Source organism: Dermacentor albipictus, chromosome 5, assembly GCF_038994185.2.
Source record: "Dermacentor albipictus isolate Rhodes 1998 colony chromosome 5, USDA_Dalb.pri_finalv2, whole genome shotgun sequence".
Lineage (NCBI taxonomy): Eukaryota > Metazoa > Arthropoda > Arachnida > Ixodida > Ixodidae > Dermacentor > Dermacentor albipictus.
The window spans coordinates 140,082,814-140,101,724 of NC_091825.1; the positions used below are offsets into that span (position 1 = coordinate 140,082,814).

Consider the following 18,911-nt stretch of genomic DNA (forward strand, 5'->3'; position numbering starts at 1 on the left):
TTTCGAAATAAATTAAACTCAGATCTAAAGAAAGCTAAATCTTTTTTCTATATAAATAAGTTTTCGTCAATCTTACACAATCCTAAATTACTTTGGCAAGGTATTAACGTTATTATAGGGAACAGGCAGAATTATCTTCCTCTGAGTTGAAAGTCAATGGGGTGAATTATGCTGGAGTTTCACTTGCCAATATGCTGAATGAACACTTTTTAGTTGCCGGAGCATACCGACCCTCTGCTAGCTGTCATTCAACTCGGTCTGTTGACTCATACTTACCCTCTTGCACTACTGAATCTATATTTTTGTCCCCTACTTCAGTGGATGAAGTTATTTCTATCATTAATTCATTCAGGAACACCTGCTCACCTGGAGATGACGAAGTTGCTGCTTTTCCTATCAAATGTGCTGTAAATATTATTGCTGGCCCTCTTACGCATATTTGTAACAGAATGCTTCTTTCTGGTGTATTCCCTAGCAAATTAAAAGTCGCGCGCGTTACCGTTTTATTCAAAGGAGGCAACAAAAATGACCCAAATAATTACCGTCCTATTTCGGTATTGCCTCTGTTTTCGAAGTTAGCTGAGCGTATACTCTATAGGCGACTAAACAATTTCTTACAAGCTAAACATCTTATTTGCCCCCAACAGTATGGCTTTCAGGCCGGTAAATCAACAGAATCTGCTCTGTTAGATATTAAAAACTCTATAATTAACAATTTTGAAACTAAGCTTTTTTCTGTTGGAATTTTTCTCGACCTGCGCAAAGCTTTCGATTCTGTGCAACATACAATACTGCTCCACAAATTAAAAACTTACGGGATCCGTGGAGTGGCAAATTCACTATTGGAAAGTTATCTAACTGCACGGATACAGTACACTCAGATTCATGATGTAAAATCCAGTTTTGGTATGATAAAATTCGGTGTCCCTCAGGGTTCAATTCTGGGACCACTTTTATTTATTCTCTATATTAATGACATTGTAAACATTCCATTAACTCCTAATATCCTGATGTATGCCGACGATACTAATCTCTTTTTTTCCGGCTCCAGTCTCCAAGTACTTGAACACCAATGTAATACCTGGCTTGAGGAGTTAGCGGTTTGGCTCTATGTTAATCAACTTCAATTAAACGTAAACAAAACAAAGTTTATGCTCTTCCATCCAAAAAACAAACCATTAGATCATCACATCAAACTATTTTTTAATGACTCAAACATCGAGCAAGTTCATAGTTGCCGGTTCCTTGGAGTGTTTTTTCGTAGCGATTTGGGTTGGAGTGATCATATAAACTACATTAGACTAAAAATGGCCAGATCTATTTATGTTATTTATCGTGTTAGACATCTCCTCCCACTACAAATTAAAAAACAGTTATATTTTGCCCTTGTTCAGTCTCACCTGGTGTATTGCAACCTAGTGTGGGGTACATGCAACAAAACTGATTCACACAAACTGCTTTCTCTCCAGAAAAGAGCTCTACGTTCATTAAGTTCAAGTTCATCTGTTGAAGCTAATCTTTTCGAAACATTTCATGTTCGCAATTTCTTTCACTTATACAATTTTAGTTTGGCTCTTCACATTTTTTATAAAGTCAAACATGACTTTAACTCTTTTTCTAATACTTATAATTCGAGAAACGTTGCGTATGGTCTACGTTCCGTTGCCCTATCTACTGCAAGACCCAGAACAAATTATGGTAAACAAACAACCGATTATCAAATTATAACATTATGTAATGCTTACCTTTCTCTTACTCAGATTGCTTTAGAAAGTTATAGTGTGTCTGTATTTAAGAAAAAACTGACGACTCTTTTCCCCCCCGGTTAAATTTCAGCTAATTCTGTATACTTAGTTTTCTTTTTTGATTGTGCATATTATGAAATGTTTTGTTTATTGTTAATGGATATTTATTATTGTCTATCATTAACTATTTTCTATTGTGATCATGTTTGCTCATTGTTTTTTTTTTTTTCCCTCTGTGTCCATTCGGCCCCCGTTTCCATGATGTGTGATCGGGGTTTAGGCCTTGTCAGGAGGTATGCTTGGTCTACCTCCTTTAGCCTCACCTCGAGGGCATATTGTATTGTATATAATATGGCCAAATAAACATACTACTACGTCAAACATACTACTACTACTACTACATAGAAATAGAGATGTTAATGACGTGTCATCTTTCTGCAGCAGATAAGGAATATAATGTGTCAGTGTGGGGCTCCATAGTTTTTCTTCTCACAAATGAAATGAGGAAGAACAGCTTACACTACTACTTTTTCCACAGTTTCATATTGGGTGACTTATGTAGTTGTGCCACTAGAGACGAACTTCACAATTTGCTAAAGTTGGGCTTTACTTCAATTCTTTGCATTGCTCTCTTTTTCTCCGCACATCAATACACTTAGTAAATAAGCAGGGATAGTAATGATGAGTTCTGAGGTTGGGGGCTCTGGGCAACTTCACTCTTGACTTACAGCAGTCTCTCTCTCACTGCTTTCTTTCTTGCCCTTCTTTCTCCTTCTATATTTTTTTCTCTTGGTTTGCTTGCCTCTTGAGAAATCTACCCGCTGAGTGACGGAGTAAGCACTAGCCCGAATGGAGCAGTGGCGTTAATGAGCAGCTTGCCATTTGTGTCAAGATGGAGAGGCAAGTTTTTATTTCACTTCTGCCAGAGAGGCCAGACCAGCATGCTCCTATGTTTGGCACTGTGCAATCTGCCTCTTGGAGAATGCAACGTCAGTTTCGGTTGCGCTTGTTTGGTGCATGTATATCTTCACTTATACCGTCCCCTTTTCTTCTTCTGTTGGGATTGCGTAGACTGTCTGAGCGCAACGTCTCAAGTCATCGCTTACTGTAACGTGCTGAGTCATCACTTGCTCCAGTATTGCGATTCATTGTTTCTTGTTGTACTCGTACCATCGCTTTCCCAGCCCGTCCCTTTATTCTTCTTTCGGAATAGCATCAAGTGCTTATGCTTCCTGTGTTATCCTCCTGAGGCCCAAGAAAACATTAGCCACACAATAAATCTTCTAGTCAGCTTTTATTGCCAAGCAGTCTTTTATTAACCTGAAAAAATCCACAGCTTGACCGAATGGCACAGGTACGCGTGCACAGCATGATTCTCGTGTACATAGGCAAAGAGATCATCTCTCAATTTTATTATCTAAAAAGAGAACTCGTCTGTTTGCCTAAAAACATGGATAAACCTAACCACACCGCCTTGGATAACAGTGCAATCTTATGGCATTAGAAGTGTACTTCATGGCTTCTTTCTTTTTCTTTTTTGTCATTGCTGATGATAGAATAGTCTCACTTAAAGTAGTATCAATTGTCTTAAACACTGGTGGTAACAAGAAAGATTCACATGGACCTGGCTTCAAGTTATAGCAGGATAACTTTTATTACCGCTTCTTCAATTTTGAAATAAATAAAAACTTGTGTCCATGTGAATGGACATGAGGGCTCAGGAGGATAATGTAGAGTTATTTTCCACTCCCTCTCTCTGGGTCTGAGTGGCCAAAAGAAACTCAATGGTATGTAGGTTATAGATAGTCGGTAGCCAATTTCTGAGCACAAAATTTTGAAACTGAGCATAAAGAATCATTATGCCACTGTGCGTTCTGCTTTGTGTTTTGGGGTTGGGCATGGTCCTGCTAAAGCATGATGACTCGGGATATTATACTTCTTTTTTCATCAATGTTTTTTTTGCCTGTGTCTTGAAGCATGGTTTGCATGGCATGTTGTAGAAAGATATCTGTGCAAAATCAGTGTGTGTGTGGTATGGTTACTGTTGGTTGTGGTCTACATTTGAATCACTAGTACTGGACTTTGCAAGCACCCTTTCTTTTAGAGGAAAGTGACAACTGCATAGTACAAATTATGACATTACTTCGCCAACTGTGTTCTCTTACGAATGGATATGAGTGGTTAGAAACCAATTCCTACCTAAATCAACTTAGGCCACCGGAAAATTTGTAACATCATGTTGAATTTAATGTGATTGAACTGCACAGTATGTTAGGTTAGAGAAAGTGCCTGATTATTATTCAGGTAGAATTAACCTCTCCACTTGAGCAGTTCTTTCGCACAAAGGTAGGGGATACAACTCATCATAAAGACGTCCACTGAAAGAGTGTGGACACAAATTTCGTTGGTTAGTTGCAAGAATGATAGCATAGGTTTCTGAGCCTTTGCAAAGATTCCATCGGCCATATATGATGAGGAAAAACCTGCTAAAAGATATCTTTTCTAAATTTTGAAGCCAATGAATCCAAGCTGACTGAGATTACCAGAGATTTGTCGAAGTTGCCACCCTCATGACATTATTCTCATGCAAGAATTGTATCATATCATGTACCTCTGTGTGCTGTCAGTGTGATATTGCATTTGAGCCTCCAAAACAAACTTATTGAGAGGGCCTATCAGAGGCAGACATGAGCCCATGGGGGCATAGTTACTGATAGTCGGGTTCAGCAGTTGAGCAGCCAGCTGTCATTGAAGCTTTGTTAGCTTAATGCCTCCATGAAATTGTGTACACGAAATGTTTCATACGAAGGGTTTTTGCATGTGCGAAATTGAAATGCGAGAATGACGTGGTACAATTGTCAAACACTAAACTGTTCATAATATACTGGTGCTTTTCACGTCCACTGCTGCGGTCTTCAAGAAGGCGGGCACTGTAAGAAAGAAAAACAGTTTTCAAGCCAAGAATTTCTCACCTGCACTCATTATTACCTGCGTAACTTGAAATGAAGCAAAAGAGAGAACGTAGGACAACAGGACTACAAACTAGCGCACCAGTCTGTTCTTATCGACTGGTTTTGAGTACCTTGTATCTGATTGGAGGTATGATCACTGCCAGTATACTGATTAGCTGTTCCTTCTGTGTGACATACACTGTACTGTTGTAAATAAATTGAATGTGAACAGAACAATACAAACATGAAACCAAGAAATTAAAGAACTGAACTGGTTCATTTCACATAAAAATTTGGTTCTTTTCTTTTAAATATAAGTGTATCCCTTGTCTACATTCTAAGCAAGAATGGTAATATCTCATTAGCTTCAAGTGCAGCCTTCTGATACTGTGGTTCAGATTAATTTTCCTGTTCGAGATTCATTTGTGTATGACAGTACAGAAGACATGCAGTTTGCTGTGATCTTCCTTTTCTCAGTGTGACGAATTCAAGTATTCCTGGAGTCACGGAATACTCTGCTCAAAAGCAGACCACCATGTGGGGGGCTAATATTCTGTAATTATATGTAGATTATTCTTTTCTTTGTTTACTATTTCAAATTGTTGTACATTTAATGCCTAAACTTCATCTCTTCAATTGTTTTTAGAATATTCAGGGAACATTTTGGTACATTCTAGCATCAGCCATACAAAACGTAACTTCAAAGCATAATTGAGTTTTGTAGCAGAAGTATGTTTACAGTGAAATCTGCAAGAAAAGCCAATTTTTATTTATTTACATCGCAGATCACTTTTATGTAGATGTAGAAACAGTTTACCTTTGGGACATTTTAACTGGAAGGTTTGAAATTGTGAGACTAAAATGCAGTGTCAGCCAAGGCCACATGCCACCAAGCAATATTGAAACACACACGCACTGACAAGTTATCTTTCTTTTCAGTCATGCTAAGTTATTCTGTTATTATCAAATGATTATGTTCAAGTTTTTCGCACCAGATCTTCATGTAGAATAAGCTGTGTTGATGCAACTCACTGCAGCAGTCTGCAAGCTTGCCTAATGTCATGCATTAGGGATATCCTCATGGCCAGTAATAACGTCAAAAGAAGTGTTATAAATCATTCAAAAGTTGAACTGTGCCAGCATTTTAGGTTCAAGGCCAACTGCAACAAAATTTCACTTTAGCTAAATTTGTGATGAATAAGTAGTACATATCAGCGAACCAATCTTGGCAAAGCCCAGCTGGTAATTGTATAGTATTGTATAGCAGCCTTTAAGCAGCACCTAAGCAGGCCATGCATGCACCTGGTGGTGTCGCTGTGACGAAAGTCCCACCTTGCTGCATTCGAGATTTCTCAGCACGCTGCAGGCAGCCACAGCTGCCAGAAGCTCGAGCTGGCTCATGTAGATATGCACATAGAACCACAGAGACCAGTCGGAGCATGCGATAGTTGGAGCATCTCATCACAGCACCCTGCAGTGGCTGCAGTATCTATGCTACACAGCAGCGTGGCCTCCGAGATTGAGGAAAACATGCCAAGAAGCCACGCATCAGGTCATGTGTTACTTCCAATGAGCAGTAACAGTAGTCTTTTTTTTTTTTTCAATTTCAATGTCTAAACTGGGTATTTCTTGTGAGCTTTTCGTAATGCTCCTGCTCATGTTTGAAACGTGAAATTTTGCACGGAGGCTTATCTATATTTACATTATACTATTAAAGTAGGCTTTTGTGCACTACAAAATTTTGTTGCAGTTGGCCTTTCAGTAAAGCAAGAAATAATACAGGTGGCCATGAGACATTGCGCATACAGTCGACTTGCAATAATTAAAACTTGTAGAATGCAGATTTCTTTTTGAACTGACAAAAGTTCAGATTATGTAAAGCTGAATAAAATATGGCCCCATAAGGAATTATGCATTAACAAGTATAGGCACTCATTCACTTTCGAACAAATATTTCACCGGACAAGACTGATACATAGATCTGTACCCAAATTATAGTGCCGTATGTTCTGTCCTGAATATCAACCATGAGCACATTTCGGCTACTTAATCTTATGCCTTATAATCAATGTCTCGAAATCAGCTGTATCTTGCAAAATGCTTCTGCCCTTGAGGAGCCAAATGTTTGTATTAACAGAAATCGTTGCCTGATTTGTTTGAAATAAGCTTCAAACTGCATTAAAAACATAACAGACCAATTAAAACAATGAGATTTGTCTTGAATAATGTTACACGAGTCCAAATTAATTACAAGTTTACTGTGTACACACAGCGAAAATTGCACTGCCTAGTGATAATTACAAGAACTGCAGAGTAATTACATGTTATCCACTTTTTTAATTTCAGGAATGCGCAAACACTCACATCACAGAGTACGTGGACCTTTGGGCTCACTAGACACTAAACAACCAGCAAAAACCAACCGATACTTCCTGGGTAATCACAACTGCTGCACACAATGGTCTATAGTATGACAGTGCCTGGCTGGAAACCTTTCAGCAGGTTCCGTGAAACTTTTTGCTGATACGCTGACTGATGCTGCTTTTGTCACAGCATCAACCGACACCGGCGTAAGCATGGACAAGTGGCTGTCCCGGCTCGAAGCATCGGGGTGGCTGAGTCATATCAAGAGCGTTCTCTCCTGCGCCTGCTTTGTTGCCCAGTGCCTTGACCAGGACGGTGAGCCGCAGTATTGTTTCTTTTTACTTATCGTATTGTCACCTAGCACTGCAGGTGACGATGTGGCCTGTAGCCAACATTTGGTCCATCAATAGCGTTAAAGGGACACTAGGTAGAAAATGTTATATGAGCTTTATCAGTAACATTACCGTTCTGCAATATCAGAAGAGCCATTCTTGCGATGAGGAGAGGCTTGGCAAGTCAGAAAAGGTGCAGAAAGTAAAAACGTTGGTTTCACTCAAAAGGCAAAGATTTATACAATAGCAAAGTGTTAGACATGAATACATGAAGCAAGGTTCATAGTTTTATTGACCGTATAAACCACAGTAATCATTTGCTTACTAATTAAATTAACAAGCATGGTGTTGCCTGCATATGGGCAGGCACAACAGACCTCACTCGATGACTGCGAACACTTGCTGTCACAACACTGGCATGGTGAAGAGCGACAGCAGCTGCGAGTGAATTTCCCTTCATGCTGCCTCTCACTTCGACGAGAATTAGGCACGCGAGAACGCAGCGCATACGAAGCCATCAGCTATCTCGGGTCACCTAACTTTTGCACCTACCACAAATCATTCCAAGATAGGGCGCGAGTGGCTGCGCATTCAAGGAGGAGATGCGCACTAACCTGGACCGAACTAAGTACATTTTGAGAACATTTACAGCACCATGACAGCCCAAAATATACTTTCAAATCCATGATGTCACACTGATGCATTGGCATTCAGGTGTGAAAGCTTTTAAATAGAACTTTGACCTATATTTCCTCGTCTAAGAAACAAACAATTACCTCAAAATAACTTAAATCATCTCTTAAAAGAACCCTTTGTTTGTACAAACTGATTTAGTGTTTGTGTTTAGTCTTCCTTTAAAGGTCTCTCACATTGTTTGGGCATTGCAAACAGACGAACGTGCATAGATCACATATTGACAACAGTGTCTCGTAGGTATTACAATATGTATGCTGTGAAAACAGGCAAAAATTTACGCAGCAGCCTGTGCACCCGTAATTTTAGAGGACCTCATTTCCCGCCAGAGGGACAATGTCCCATCAAAGGCATGTCCATGTCACATTCAGTGCTTGCAAGGTCATCGACTAGGCATGCGACTTCATTAAAACATAATTCAATGCAGAGCATGTGAAACAACCGTTGCAAGTGCAGCAAAGAAGGAAGAAAAAAGCGGAAGGTCAGGGTTTGGGACGAAAATGTGGCGCTGTCCTTCGACTCTTGTGTGAAGAAAGCAGAAAAGAATGCTGTGTGCAGACGCTATCAGTGAAGTTTACTTCCTTGCTGTATGGCAATCTGACATCTCAGTTTATACCATCTTCTCTAATAACGAAGCAAATTGAACAATATTTCTGGTAAAATGCTCTATAGATGGCGGTTTATGACTTCCAATGCATAACCACAATTTCTGTTGGGTCCTGGTGTGGGGCCCTTTAAACACCCTTTATAGTAATAGTTGTTACAGCACCTTTTAGCAGCATTCATGACATCTATGTCACTGTAGTTACCTCCCTCATAACAATGACTGTTCAAGAAAGGAGAACATGTTCGCCAGTTTTGGGCCCAGGACCTTTTTCTGCTATAGCTGATGCTCTAAAATAACTGCGCTGCCATATCTTGAAGGGGCAGCGCGAAAAGACGATGACAGAAGGCAGGAACACACAGGACAACGCTGTCCTGTGTGTTCCTGCCTTCTGTCATCGTCTTTTCGCGTTGCCCCTTCAAGATGTTCAACCAGTACCAACTCGCCCAAATGTTGATCTTTCTGCGCTGCCATAACATCAGCACAGTTTAAGTTCCCTAGCACAGCTATAGCTCATGATTTGGTTGTTGCAGTGCATGGGCCAGTTGTAAACCAGCATCTGTGTAAAGGTTAAGCAAAGTTAGCTGCATGAAGGGGAACGCAAGATGCAAATGAAAAAAAAGCAAACGCTGTTGTTCTACAGAGCCACAGAAAACAGGATGGACGTGTTTGGCAAGTTTGTACAGTCTATGTACAGAACTTAGCCTTAAATCGTAGGTAAGTAAATTTGCATACACAAAAGGCACCTGACAAGTACAGGTGTTTCACAGCATACGCAAAAGAACCTCACATATTGTTTATGCAGTCCTCAGCTGGACTTATCATGTGCATTTTTTAGTTGACTTCCTGACTCATGCCATGATTTTTGCTCACCTTGCAGAACGCTCCGTGGTGATACATGGGTCCGAAGGTACGGACTCGACCTTGCTTGCGTGCTCCCTGGCTCAGGTGATCCTGGACCCGGACTGCCGAACGATGCGTGGGTTCCAGGCGCTTGTGGAGCGCGAGTGGCTTCGTGCAGGACACCCATTTCGTCTGCGCTGCCAGCAAGGTGCTTTTGCGCCTGCCAGCATGCGTACCAAGGAACAGAGCCCCACCTTCCTCATATTCCTGGACTGCGTGTTTCAGGTAGGAACATAAATATTGCCAGCTCTCACCGACCTGCGTGCCACACATGGTATTTACATGAATGCTATGCAATGATGCATATGTATTGAGTTTTGCCCAAATAGAAGCGGCCAGGTATACATATGCAGTGAAATATGAATATAACAAAGGCAATATAATTGGCACTTTACTGCGTTATAGCGAAGTTTGGTTCTATTGAAATTTGACATTTATGCAGTAAGCAGTCGACGCCAAATTTTTCATACACGGAAGGGGCTGTAAAATTTTCCGAATTATCGGGCAATCGGAAACTAATTTCATTGAGAAAAACATTTATTTTGTTGAATTTGAGTGTTGGCAACTAAAGGTATGGTTTTGTGTTGTGTCGATATCTTCACATCAGTGGTACGAAGCGAAGCGTGCAAATCTTTTGCGTTCACTCCGGTGCCGCAGCTGATAGCGTCACCCACAGTGGGGCGTCGCCATCATGAAGAGCACAGGCAGAGGGAAACGAATGCTTTGCCTGCCTGTCACTCCAATGCATCTCTGATGCTCGAAATTGCATGAGCTCCAGCATTAAATCACTGGGAGGATAGCAGATAGCAGAAGATAGATAGAAACACATAAAGCAGGCCCTCTTGGCTCACCCAACCTTTGCACCCGCTGCAGATTGCTTCCAAGACAGGGCATGCGGGCCGCATATGCACTCAGCGTCGCTGACAGCCATGTGCAACTAAAGCCAGGCTAGAGGCGTTTAAGATTGTTTATTAAATTTGCTATTGTTCGTTCACGGTCGACCACTGCTGCTGCTTCATGGTGACAACTACTTCGGACGCTACATTTGGTGCACAACATGCATGGCTGTGAATATGTCTTTCACCAGTGAGATGAGTGCCTGGTGTAGTAAAGCCATTGCAAGGAGTGCATAAGTGACAAGGGATGGCAGTGACCACGGGGCTTTTCAAGTAGATGGCCGCTCTCAGACAATTGGTAGAAGCACAAGACAAGTACTTCGGAATGAGGGATATTGACCACGAGATCAGGGAAGACGTACTGCAGCAGCTTTGCACTCTTCAAGAGGACATCGAACATGTACAGCCAGACGGAACTGCTTCAGATACAGAAGTAGAAGAGCAGAGAGGAGATGCTCCATCTGCCATAAAATAAATCTATCCACCAATCATCAGTGCCTGGTTGGAAGCTGGTGAAATTTTTCAGAAGGACTGCATAACTACAAAAAATGACGTCCGAATTGAAGCGAGCAGATCAGGCAACAACAGTGTAGGCAGCAGCTGAACAGATGGCGCCTTGCTATGTGTGCACCAGCAATGATGTAGTATCGAAGGCTGCCCTCAAGCATACTGCTTTAGGAAGCTGTGAAAATCTGGAACTTCTGGTTATTGAAGTCTGTGAAGTCCGCCATGCTGTGACAAGCGCCCGTCAAGTTCGCCGATAATGTTCTCATTCCATGTGCAGCCCAGACTAGTCTAGTGTGTGGCGACAAAACTGTGGTACACAAACCCCTAGCAGGGCCATCAAGCTTCTTCCCAAAGCAACATGCTGCGCCAACGACAATGGACAAATGAGTAAAACAGGCAACGGCATCGATGGCAGAAGTGTGCCCGTAGAAAGAGAATGCAATGATGAAGAGGCTTCTGAAGACAACCATAAAGTATTCGCCTCCCAGGGCTGTTCAACAGAAGCTTAACCCACGAGCACTCTTTTCGGAAGAGGGGAAGTGTCAGGATCACTGAAATGCTGCTGATTGCTAATCAGAGGGATGAATCAGCAGTCACTTCCATGTAATGACACACTCCATGCACTGATGACAGTGGCAGATAGGTCACATGACTGTCTGCACATCATGGAACAAGCATGCCCAAGCCTTCATAAGCGATTGCCAAGAAGGGTCAGCAGGAATGCTGCTTTGGGCCACTGTAGCAAGCGCGCATGCACCCCAGAGGTGCCAAGATTGATCGGCCAAGATGACGATTGGGGCGATGCTGCGCAAGTTTGTTCATTCTGCAAAGTTTATTTGTTGCAGTGTAAGCTTGTTTATTAAATTTGCTTTTTGGAAAGATTGGATGTGCTTTGTAGACGATCACAAGGAAGAAGACGGGACAGGCGCAAAACACAGCTAAACACAGCATTGCGCCTGTTTCATCTTCTTCCTCGTGATCGTCTACAAAGCGCATTCGATCTTTCCAAATACAATGAACCAACTTGCCCAACAACACATCCTGCTAAATTTGCTTTTGTTCACAGTCAACCGCTGCTGCTTCTTCATGGTGATGACTACTTTGGACCCTACAAATTCAACCATTTGATGATCTGTATCTGTGGCAGTTTCCATTGAGGCCTTCATAATCTATCGCAGTGGCAGTGAAATTCAGTTATATTTGAAATCGTGTATGAACACATTTTGTCATATCGAGGTTAGATATACAAAAAGTTCTATGGACAAGAAGTTATAAAATGTTAAAAACTTCATTATATCGAGAATTTCATAATATTGAATTTTTTTATATCATAGTTTAGCTGTATATCTTCCAGCTAAACCACTTGTCGATTTCCACTCAAATTTTGCACAGAGGCGGCATTTTGCCGTGGAATACTATGTTATGGCGTGGTGGAACGCACTTTTCATCATAGTGCCGACAAATAGTACCACAGTTCTATTCAACCAGAATCGGCCTACATCACCACAGACGGCACCTGCCATGGTGGTGTGCTGGCCTTGTCATTGTGCTGCTAAGACCAAGAGTGTAGGAACAAATCCCAGTTGCCACAGCCGTATTTCGATAAAGGCGAAATGCAAAAACGCCCATGTACCGTGCATCCCATGCACGAAGAACCCCAGGTTGTCATAATAATTGCAAGGCCCCCCATACAGCCGTCCTGATAATCATATCGTAGTTTTGGCATATAAAACCCGACTATTTTTTTTTAACCTCGGACTGGCATCACTACAGATGACCTACACACCATGGATATATTTTAAATGAAACAGGTGATTAATCTCACAAATGTGGTATTAAAGTGAAGCTGCTGAAGTATGCTATATCTGCGTGAAATTCAACTGAAAGTTAATCTTTTGTACTTGGCACTCATGTTTATTCAACACTCAGTTTAATGCGGGGTTCAACTTTTCGAAGATTGAAAACTCTATTTGAGCAGAAATTTCACCATGCACTCTCATTGTCCATTTCAAGACACCAGGGTTGAAGGGAATTTCTAAAAAAATTTGAAAGGTGTTTCTTTCAGAAAAGTACTACACATATCAAGCAACATTTACGACCTCTGCGCCTGTTATGCCATAGTGGGACATAACCATTTAGGAAGATTGGCCATGAACGAGCACACCTCCAGTTGCATATACGAAATGGCTATATAATAATAAAAAAATGTAAATTAAAGAATTAGTTATATATAATACATCATTCTATTAACAAATTGGTGTGCTTTACAGGTATCTGTGAGTGAACATTAAATATTCAGGTTTTACGTAGGGATCATAGAGGGACATCCCCATTCTGGAGGGTTGGCCAAAATCGGGCATACAACTGGTGGCACATACTGAAGTGGCTAAATTAAAAAAAATAGTAATAATAATAAGTAAACAAAAAATCGGGTAAATAAAATTCATGAATTCAATAGAGGGCAATTCTGGTGATTTTTCCTTGTCAACAATTGTCGAGGAAATTCGATGGATGTGTTCCTCTGAACACTTCTGTCATGTCCTCAAAATAGCAGGTTTGCGAGTCGTGCAGATTTTTTACAAATGGCTTTGATTGCTTTGAACGCCCTCTTTACCTTACCTCCTCCTCAGTTACCGGCCACATTGCGTATGATGTCAGGAGTGTTCCATGCACAGCGTACCAAGATCATGCAGATGACAGTGTCGAGGCGTCGACGATCGTGATCTAGTGCATGGTGTGAGAAGTTGCGGTTGCAAGAAGTGCCCTGTGAATGGGCAAGAGGTGGGAGGTGGCAAGTGGTGTTGTTTTGTTGGCTGCGAAACTTCAGCCCTCGTTACCCTCATACACAGTTGGAGCCGATGCTTATTACGTTCAGCCGAGGTTAAGCCTACCTGTATGCCATAGTCGAGGAGTTCATGCATCTACTGCTGGCGTACCTGAGCGACTGACCTGAAGCTAATTAAGCCATTAGGATCAAGAAAACTGCTTCTCTAGTTCAGCTTTGACCATACGGATTTGTAATAAATCATTCCTTGTTTCGTACAGTGCACACATAAAAAGCGGGAAACGACAGCGCGGAGCAGTTTCGACATTGGTACATTGCTGTTTTCGACAGAGAGCTGCCAGCCAAACTCACCGGCACTTCCCTAAATTAAATGCAACTACGAATGTGGGTGTATTCTTACATATTGTCATGCATGCACATTATTTAGCTTCCGAGATGCACTGCTTGCCTCATATCCCATATGGGCAGCAAGCGTAGACCCCTTCGATACAGCAGCATAAACAGCCACCTCGTTCAGCTGCCAACAGTGTCAATACTGGCATCGGCATTTCTGTGAGAAAACTACATGTTCTCTGAACCAAGAATCATATGCGCAAAGTCCTCATCTGTGTCTACATTACGGAACATATTGTGTGCATGAAGAGAATATGAAGAATAAATAGGCAGCGTAACAACGCTCCCATACTACAGTCTTCGGCTTGCTGTTTTCGACGGTGTGTGGTCATTCATATCAGACTGATGCAACGGTGCTTACATGCTCAAAATCTTCCTGTTTTGATATGTTCTGACATTAATTGATGTCACCGATGAGCGGCTAGCGTTATATCTCAAGCAAATGACAAGTGGTCGCTGTACCTGCTGATGTAAGCAAATGCACTGGTCAGTGCTTTGTACTGTCAGTGGCGTTCTTGTGGGGATACAAATGCGGAAAGTCATGCTCCACATATTACAGTTAGCATGCGAAGTGATTCCTTGGGAAGGGGCAAAACACCTAAAATAGCAAGCAGCACGTATAAAATTAGTGGTCAGGGCTACCCTTGGCCTTCATGTTGCAGCACGATATGTAGTGCATCGGCGCTGGCTCCCATGGTAGCTGGTTGAATGCGAATGGCAATTCGTGGCTATTGAATTTGTCAGGACTATGACTGTCAATATTTGACAGATCCGAAGAGCTGGTGCAGCTGACATTGTCACTCGAAGGTCCGGCGCCGTCACGAATCAGCTGAGCATCTGCTCTTCGTTCGCTGGTTTCATTCGCCCAGCGCACTAGGTCAGCATGCCTTGTGCGCCTTCCCCACTACGGACACTCGCAACATCACACGAGTGAAACACGGTTTGCTCAGCTGTCTGGTCAAGTTTCGGTTTCGTTTTTCGTGCTTTTTTGCTCATTTAAGATTATTTTTGAATTTGCAGGACAATTCTATTTTGTCGCATGACGAGGAGGGTCTCGGGAACCTAAATATTCATTACCTTGACATAATCAAAAAATTACCAGAGTTGCCCTTTAACACGTCATTGTGCTTTAGAAGTGCCTGTGAACCAACATTATACGTTCCGGTTTTTTCGTCATTCCAGTTTTTCAGGGGAAGTCATATTTTTACACAGGACAGAGCTGTGCATGCTTGATCAGCTACAAGGGTTGTATGAGCCACTTTGTTGGTAGTTTCATATATCATTCGTATATATATCTAGAAATATATCCGCCGAGATAGTGACCGACACAACAGCACCCAGCAGCGAGGCAGCCATGCAAAACCTGGGAAATTAAACAAAAAGGAAATTTCAATTTAAAAGTGTCATGTTAGTACTTTTTAGACACTCTTGAAAATGTTCAAAACCTCTAGGTTTATCTTATCCCATAACAATGATCGTCGTCTGCCTTGCTTGCGTTTACTTTCTTGAAAACGCAGCACTCGCTACTTTCCTGTCGAGAGTACTGCGTCACGTTGATAACACGCAAGCCGCTCGTGACTTGGAAGTGCCGGGCTCGCAGCGTTAAAGAACAGAAATACGGGCAAAGCAGATGACGATTACAGTTGTGGGACAAGACACGAACCAAAGGGTGTAAAGTTAAGAGTGTAGGTTGAGAAGTGAGGACTGGGGATGTTCTTAGAATTGCAGTGGGTCTAATCTTCCTTTAATACAGTAATAACTTAGTGTTCCTCATTTGTAATGGCTTCACACAGCATGTATGTACCAGCGTTGCCATTATCTGCAGTGCCACTTGTGATCAGTGGCTACCACTGGATGGTGCCTCTAGCACCATCCAAGAAGGCTTGCATCACTGCTAAAGGCCCAGAGCAGGCTTTTTGTTTTACCTTTCATTTATCATTGGTCAGTTCCCTCTGACAAACCAACCAGTAATTTCGTGCCCAGATGATTCTCAGCATGTTGTTGTTCATTCTGAATGGAACTCATTCATTCCCATGTCCTCTACCATTTCAAAATATCCTTTAGAGTATTTATGAATTTCGTGGGGTGGCATTTGAAGTACCTAGTAATTATAGGCAGATCACGGCATTCTGTAAAAATGAATCTCTCGACAGAAGCAATTTTTTTTTCTAGCTGACAGGAGCTCATAGTGGCTTCAAATTTTTATTCTTCAGATTCACCAACAGTTTGCCTGCTCATTCGAATTCAACGAGCAGTTTCTTATTATGCTGTTTGAACACAGCTACTGTTCTTCATTTGGTGAGTTCTCTTCTCCCACCAGAAAAATTCATGTTTTTTTTTTTTACCTCTGTGTTGATGACATTAACAAATTTTGAACTTACTTGCAGGCACATTCCTCGCAAACTCTATGAAGGAAAGAAAAGAACTCAAGCTGGCGCAGAAAACATACTCTCTGTGGTACACTTCTTTTCGTGCCATGTCTATTGCTAGTAGTTGCTGAAATCCACTGTGGTGGCCCAGTGGCTCTGAAGTTCTGCTGCTGAATGTGAGGTCATTGGTTTGATATTGCCTATGGTGAAAACTAGAGTAAACTAAAATAATGTTTAACAGCCTCAGAAGAGAACAGCAGTTTACAATAGGTAGCGAGGCACTGGAAGTGGTAAGGGAATACTACATCTACTTAGGGCAGGTAGTGACCACGGATCCGGATCATGAGACTGAAATAACCAGAAGAAAAAGAATGGGCTGGGGTGCGTTTGGCATGCATTCTCAAATCATGAACAGCAGGTTGCCACTATCCCTCAAGAGAAAAGTGTATAACAGCTGTGTCTTACTAGTATTCACGTATGGGGCAGAAACCTGGAGGCTCACGAAAAGGGTTCCGCTTAAATTGAGGACGACACAACGAGCTATGGAAAGAAGAATGATGGGTGTAACGTTAAGGGATAAGAAAAGAGCAGATTGTGTGAGGGAACAAACGCAGGTTAATGACATCTTAGTTGAAATGAAGAAAAAGAAATGGGCATGGGCAGGGCATGTAATGAAGGGGGAAGATAACCGATGGTCACTAAGGGTTACGGACTAGATTCCAAGGGAAGGGAAACGTAGCAGGGGGTGGCAGAAAGTTAGGTGGGCGGATGACATTAAGAAGTTTGCAGGGACAACGTGGCCACAATTAGTACATGCCCGAGGTAGTTGGAGAAGTATGGGAGAGGCCTTTGCCCTGCAGTGGGCGTAACCAGGCTGATGATGATGATGATGATGGCTGCCACATTTCGGTAAGGGTAGAATGCCAATATGGTTGCATACTTAGATGCACATTAGAAATGCTAGGTGGTTCAAATTAATTCAGAGGACTCTCTTATGCCGTGTCTTATAGACCCTTTGTTACTTTGGGACATCAAGCCTTGTGAACCAATCAATCAGTAGGTGGGCGCAATGGACAGTGCTGTTGTCATTTGCAAGCGGCAGGAGCTGTCTGTCATGATGTAGCTTCAGAGTTAATGTATTTGGTGTACACTTGCTCGGGGGGCCAGAAGTGCATAAAGGTGTTAAAGCTCTGTCGTACAAGCTTCTTGCCTTTTTTTGACCAGTGAATGCCAGCCGGCAATGTTTCGTCATCTTTGTTAGGGGCCTGTATGCTCCACCATTGTGTTAACGTCTTTAGCTTTGTTCTCTGTGGCATATTCCTCTGCAAGTAAACCATATGTGTAAATAAAATAATTGTGTTTGTTTCATGTAACTTATGTTCTGAGCCTAAGGCTGTCTCGAATATGTGAAGCAATTGCTTGACCACCATTTGAGATTTCACAGTGTGTTCATAGTTCGAAAAGGCAGGTGTACATATCCCGTCGTTAATTAATTAGAAGGAGAACACAAACATTGTTTGTTTCTTATCATCATTTTTTAGTCTAAACTTCCTTGTCGTTCTACTTGCATTCACGTTTGCATGCCTGCCTTTCTGTGCCGCGGAGCTGTGTCATGGAGGCGTGCCAACTTACTCAACTTTCAGTTATTGCACAAGCTTCACAAAGTATTTTAGCTGAAATCTGAAGGATTGAGATGTTCTGATTGCTGTGTCGTTTCTTTTGTTTTCCTTCTTTCAGGTCTTATGTAAACTCGCCAGACATGCTGGCAGAGCTTACGAATCCAATGTACGACCACAACAACCAGGTGATCTGGCCATCAGTGGCCCCTCAAAGCTTAGTAAGTGCTCTTGAATGCGGTGCTTCGCCCTAAACAAGTGTATGCTTGGGTGATTATTTTCTTTGGTGAATTGGGCTGGATCCTTGGTGACAGTGTGATGGTGGCGCAAAATGAGACAACTGTACAAAAATTAAATCGCGTGGGACAGCAGCTGACCTGTGTGATTCTGTTCTTTTTTTTCTATTTCTTCATTGGCACATCTCATTTTGCAATTCAGAGTGTACAGTACCAACCAGCTACTAACCCAGCAGTTCACTCTTTAAAAATTTCCATACTTGCTCGATTCTGATGTGAACTTTTATTTCTAGAGAAGGTCAAAAACAGGGTGTGTATTATAATAGAGTACACAAAGCATGCCAAGCTTACGACAGCAATATCCTTAGTTTCATACATAACAGGCAATTCCACAAAACTAGAGAGATATCGCTGCTGGCATCCTCGAGCCAAAAGTAGCATGCCACACGTGAAGTAAAGATATACCGTACTGTAAGCATGTGTCATGCGATTCGATGTAGCGTTACGTCTCGTACTT

At 41.9% G+C, this 18,911-nt stretch overlaps 1 protein-coding gene across 4 annotated transcripts in view; it reads left to right on the plus strand.

Annotated features, from left to right (window-relative positions):
• LOC135908372 (myotubularin-related protein 9) overlaps nt 1-18,911 on the plus strand; it is a 52,704-nt gene that overhangs the window by 23,062 nt on the left and 10,731 nt on the right. For 3 of the 4 annotated variants that reach the window (XM_065440141.1, XM_065440142.1, XM_065440144.1), the window contains 6 exons: nt 7,043-7,132; nt 7,250-7,375; nt 9,570-9,817; nt 16,387-16,471; nt 16,561-16,630; nt 18,280-18,379. In XM_065440141.1, coding sequence (XP_065296213.1) covers nt 7,043-7,132; nt 7,250-7,375; nt 9,570-9,817; nt 16,387-16,471; nt 16,561-16,630; nt 18,280-18,379 — 719 coding nt within the window. The remainder of the gene's footprint in view (nt 1-7,042; nt 7,133-7,249; nt 7,376-9,569; nt 9,818-16,386; nt 16,472-16,560; nt 16,631-18,279; nt 18,380-18,911) is intronic. The other variant, XM_065440143.1, reaches the window with a different exon arrangement.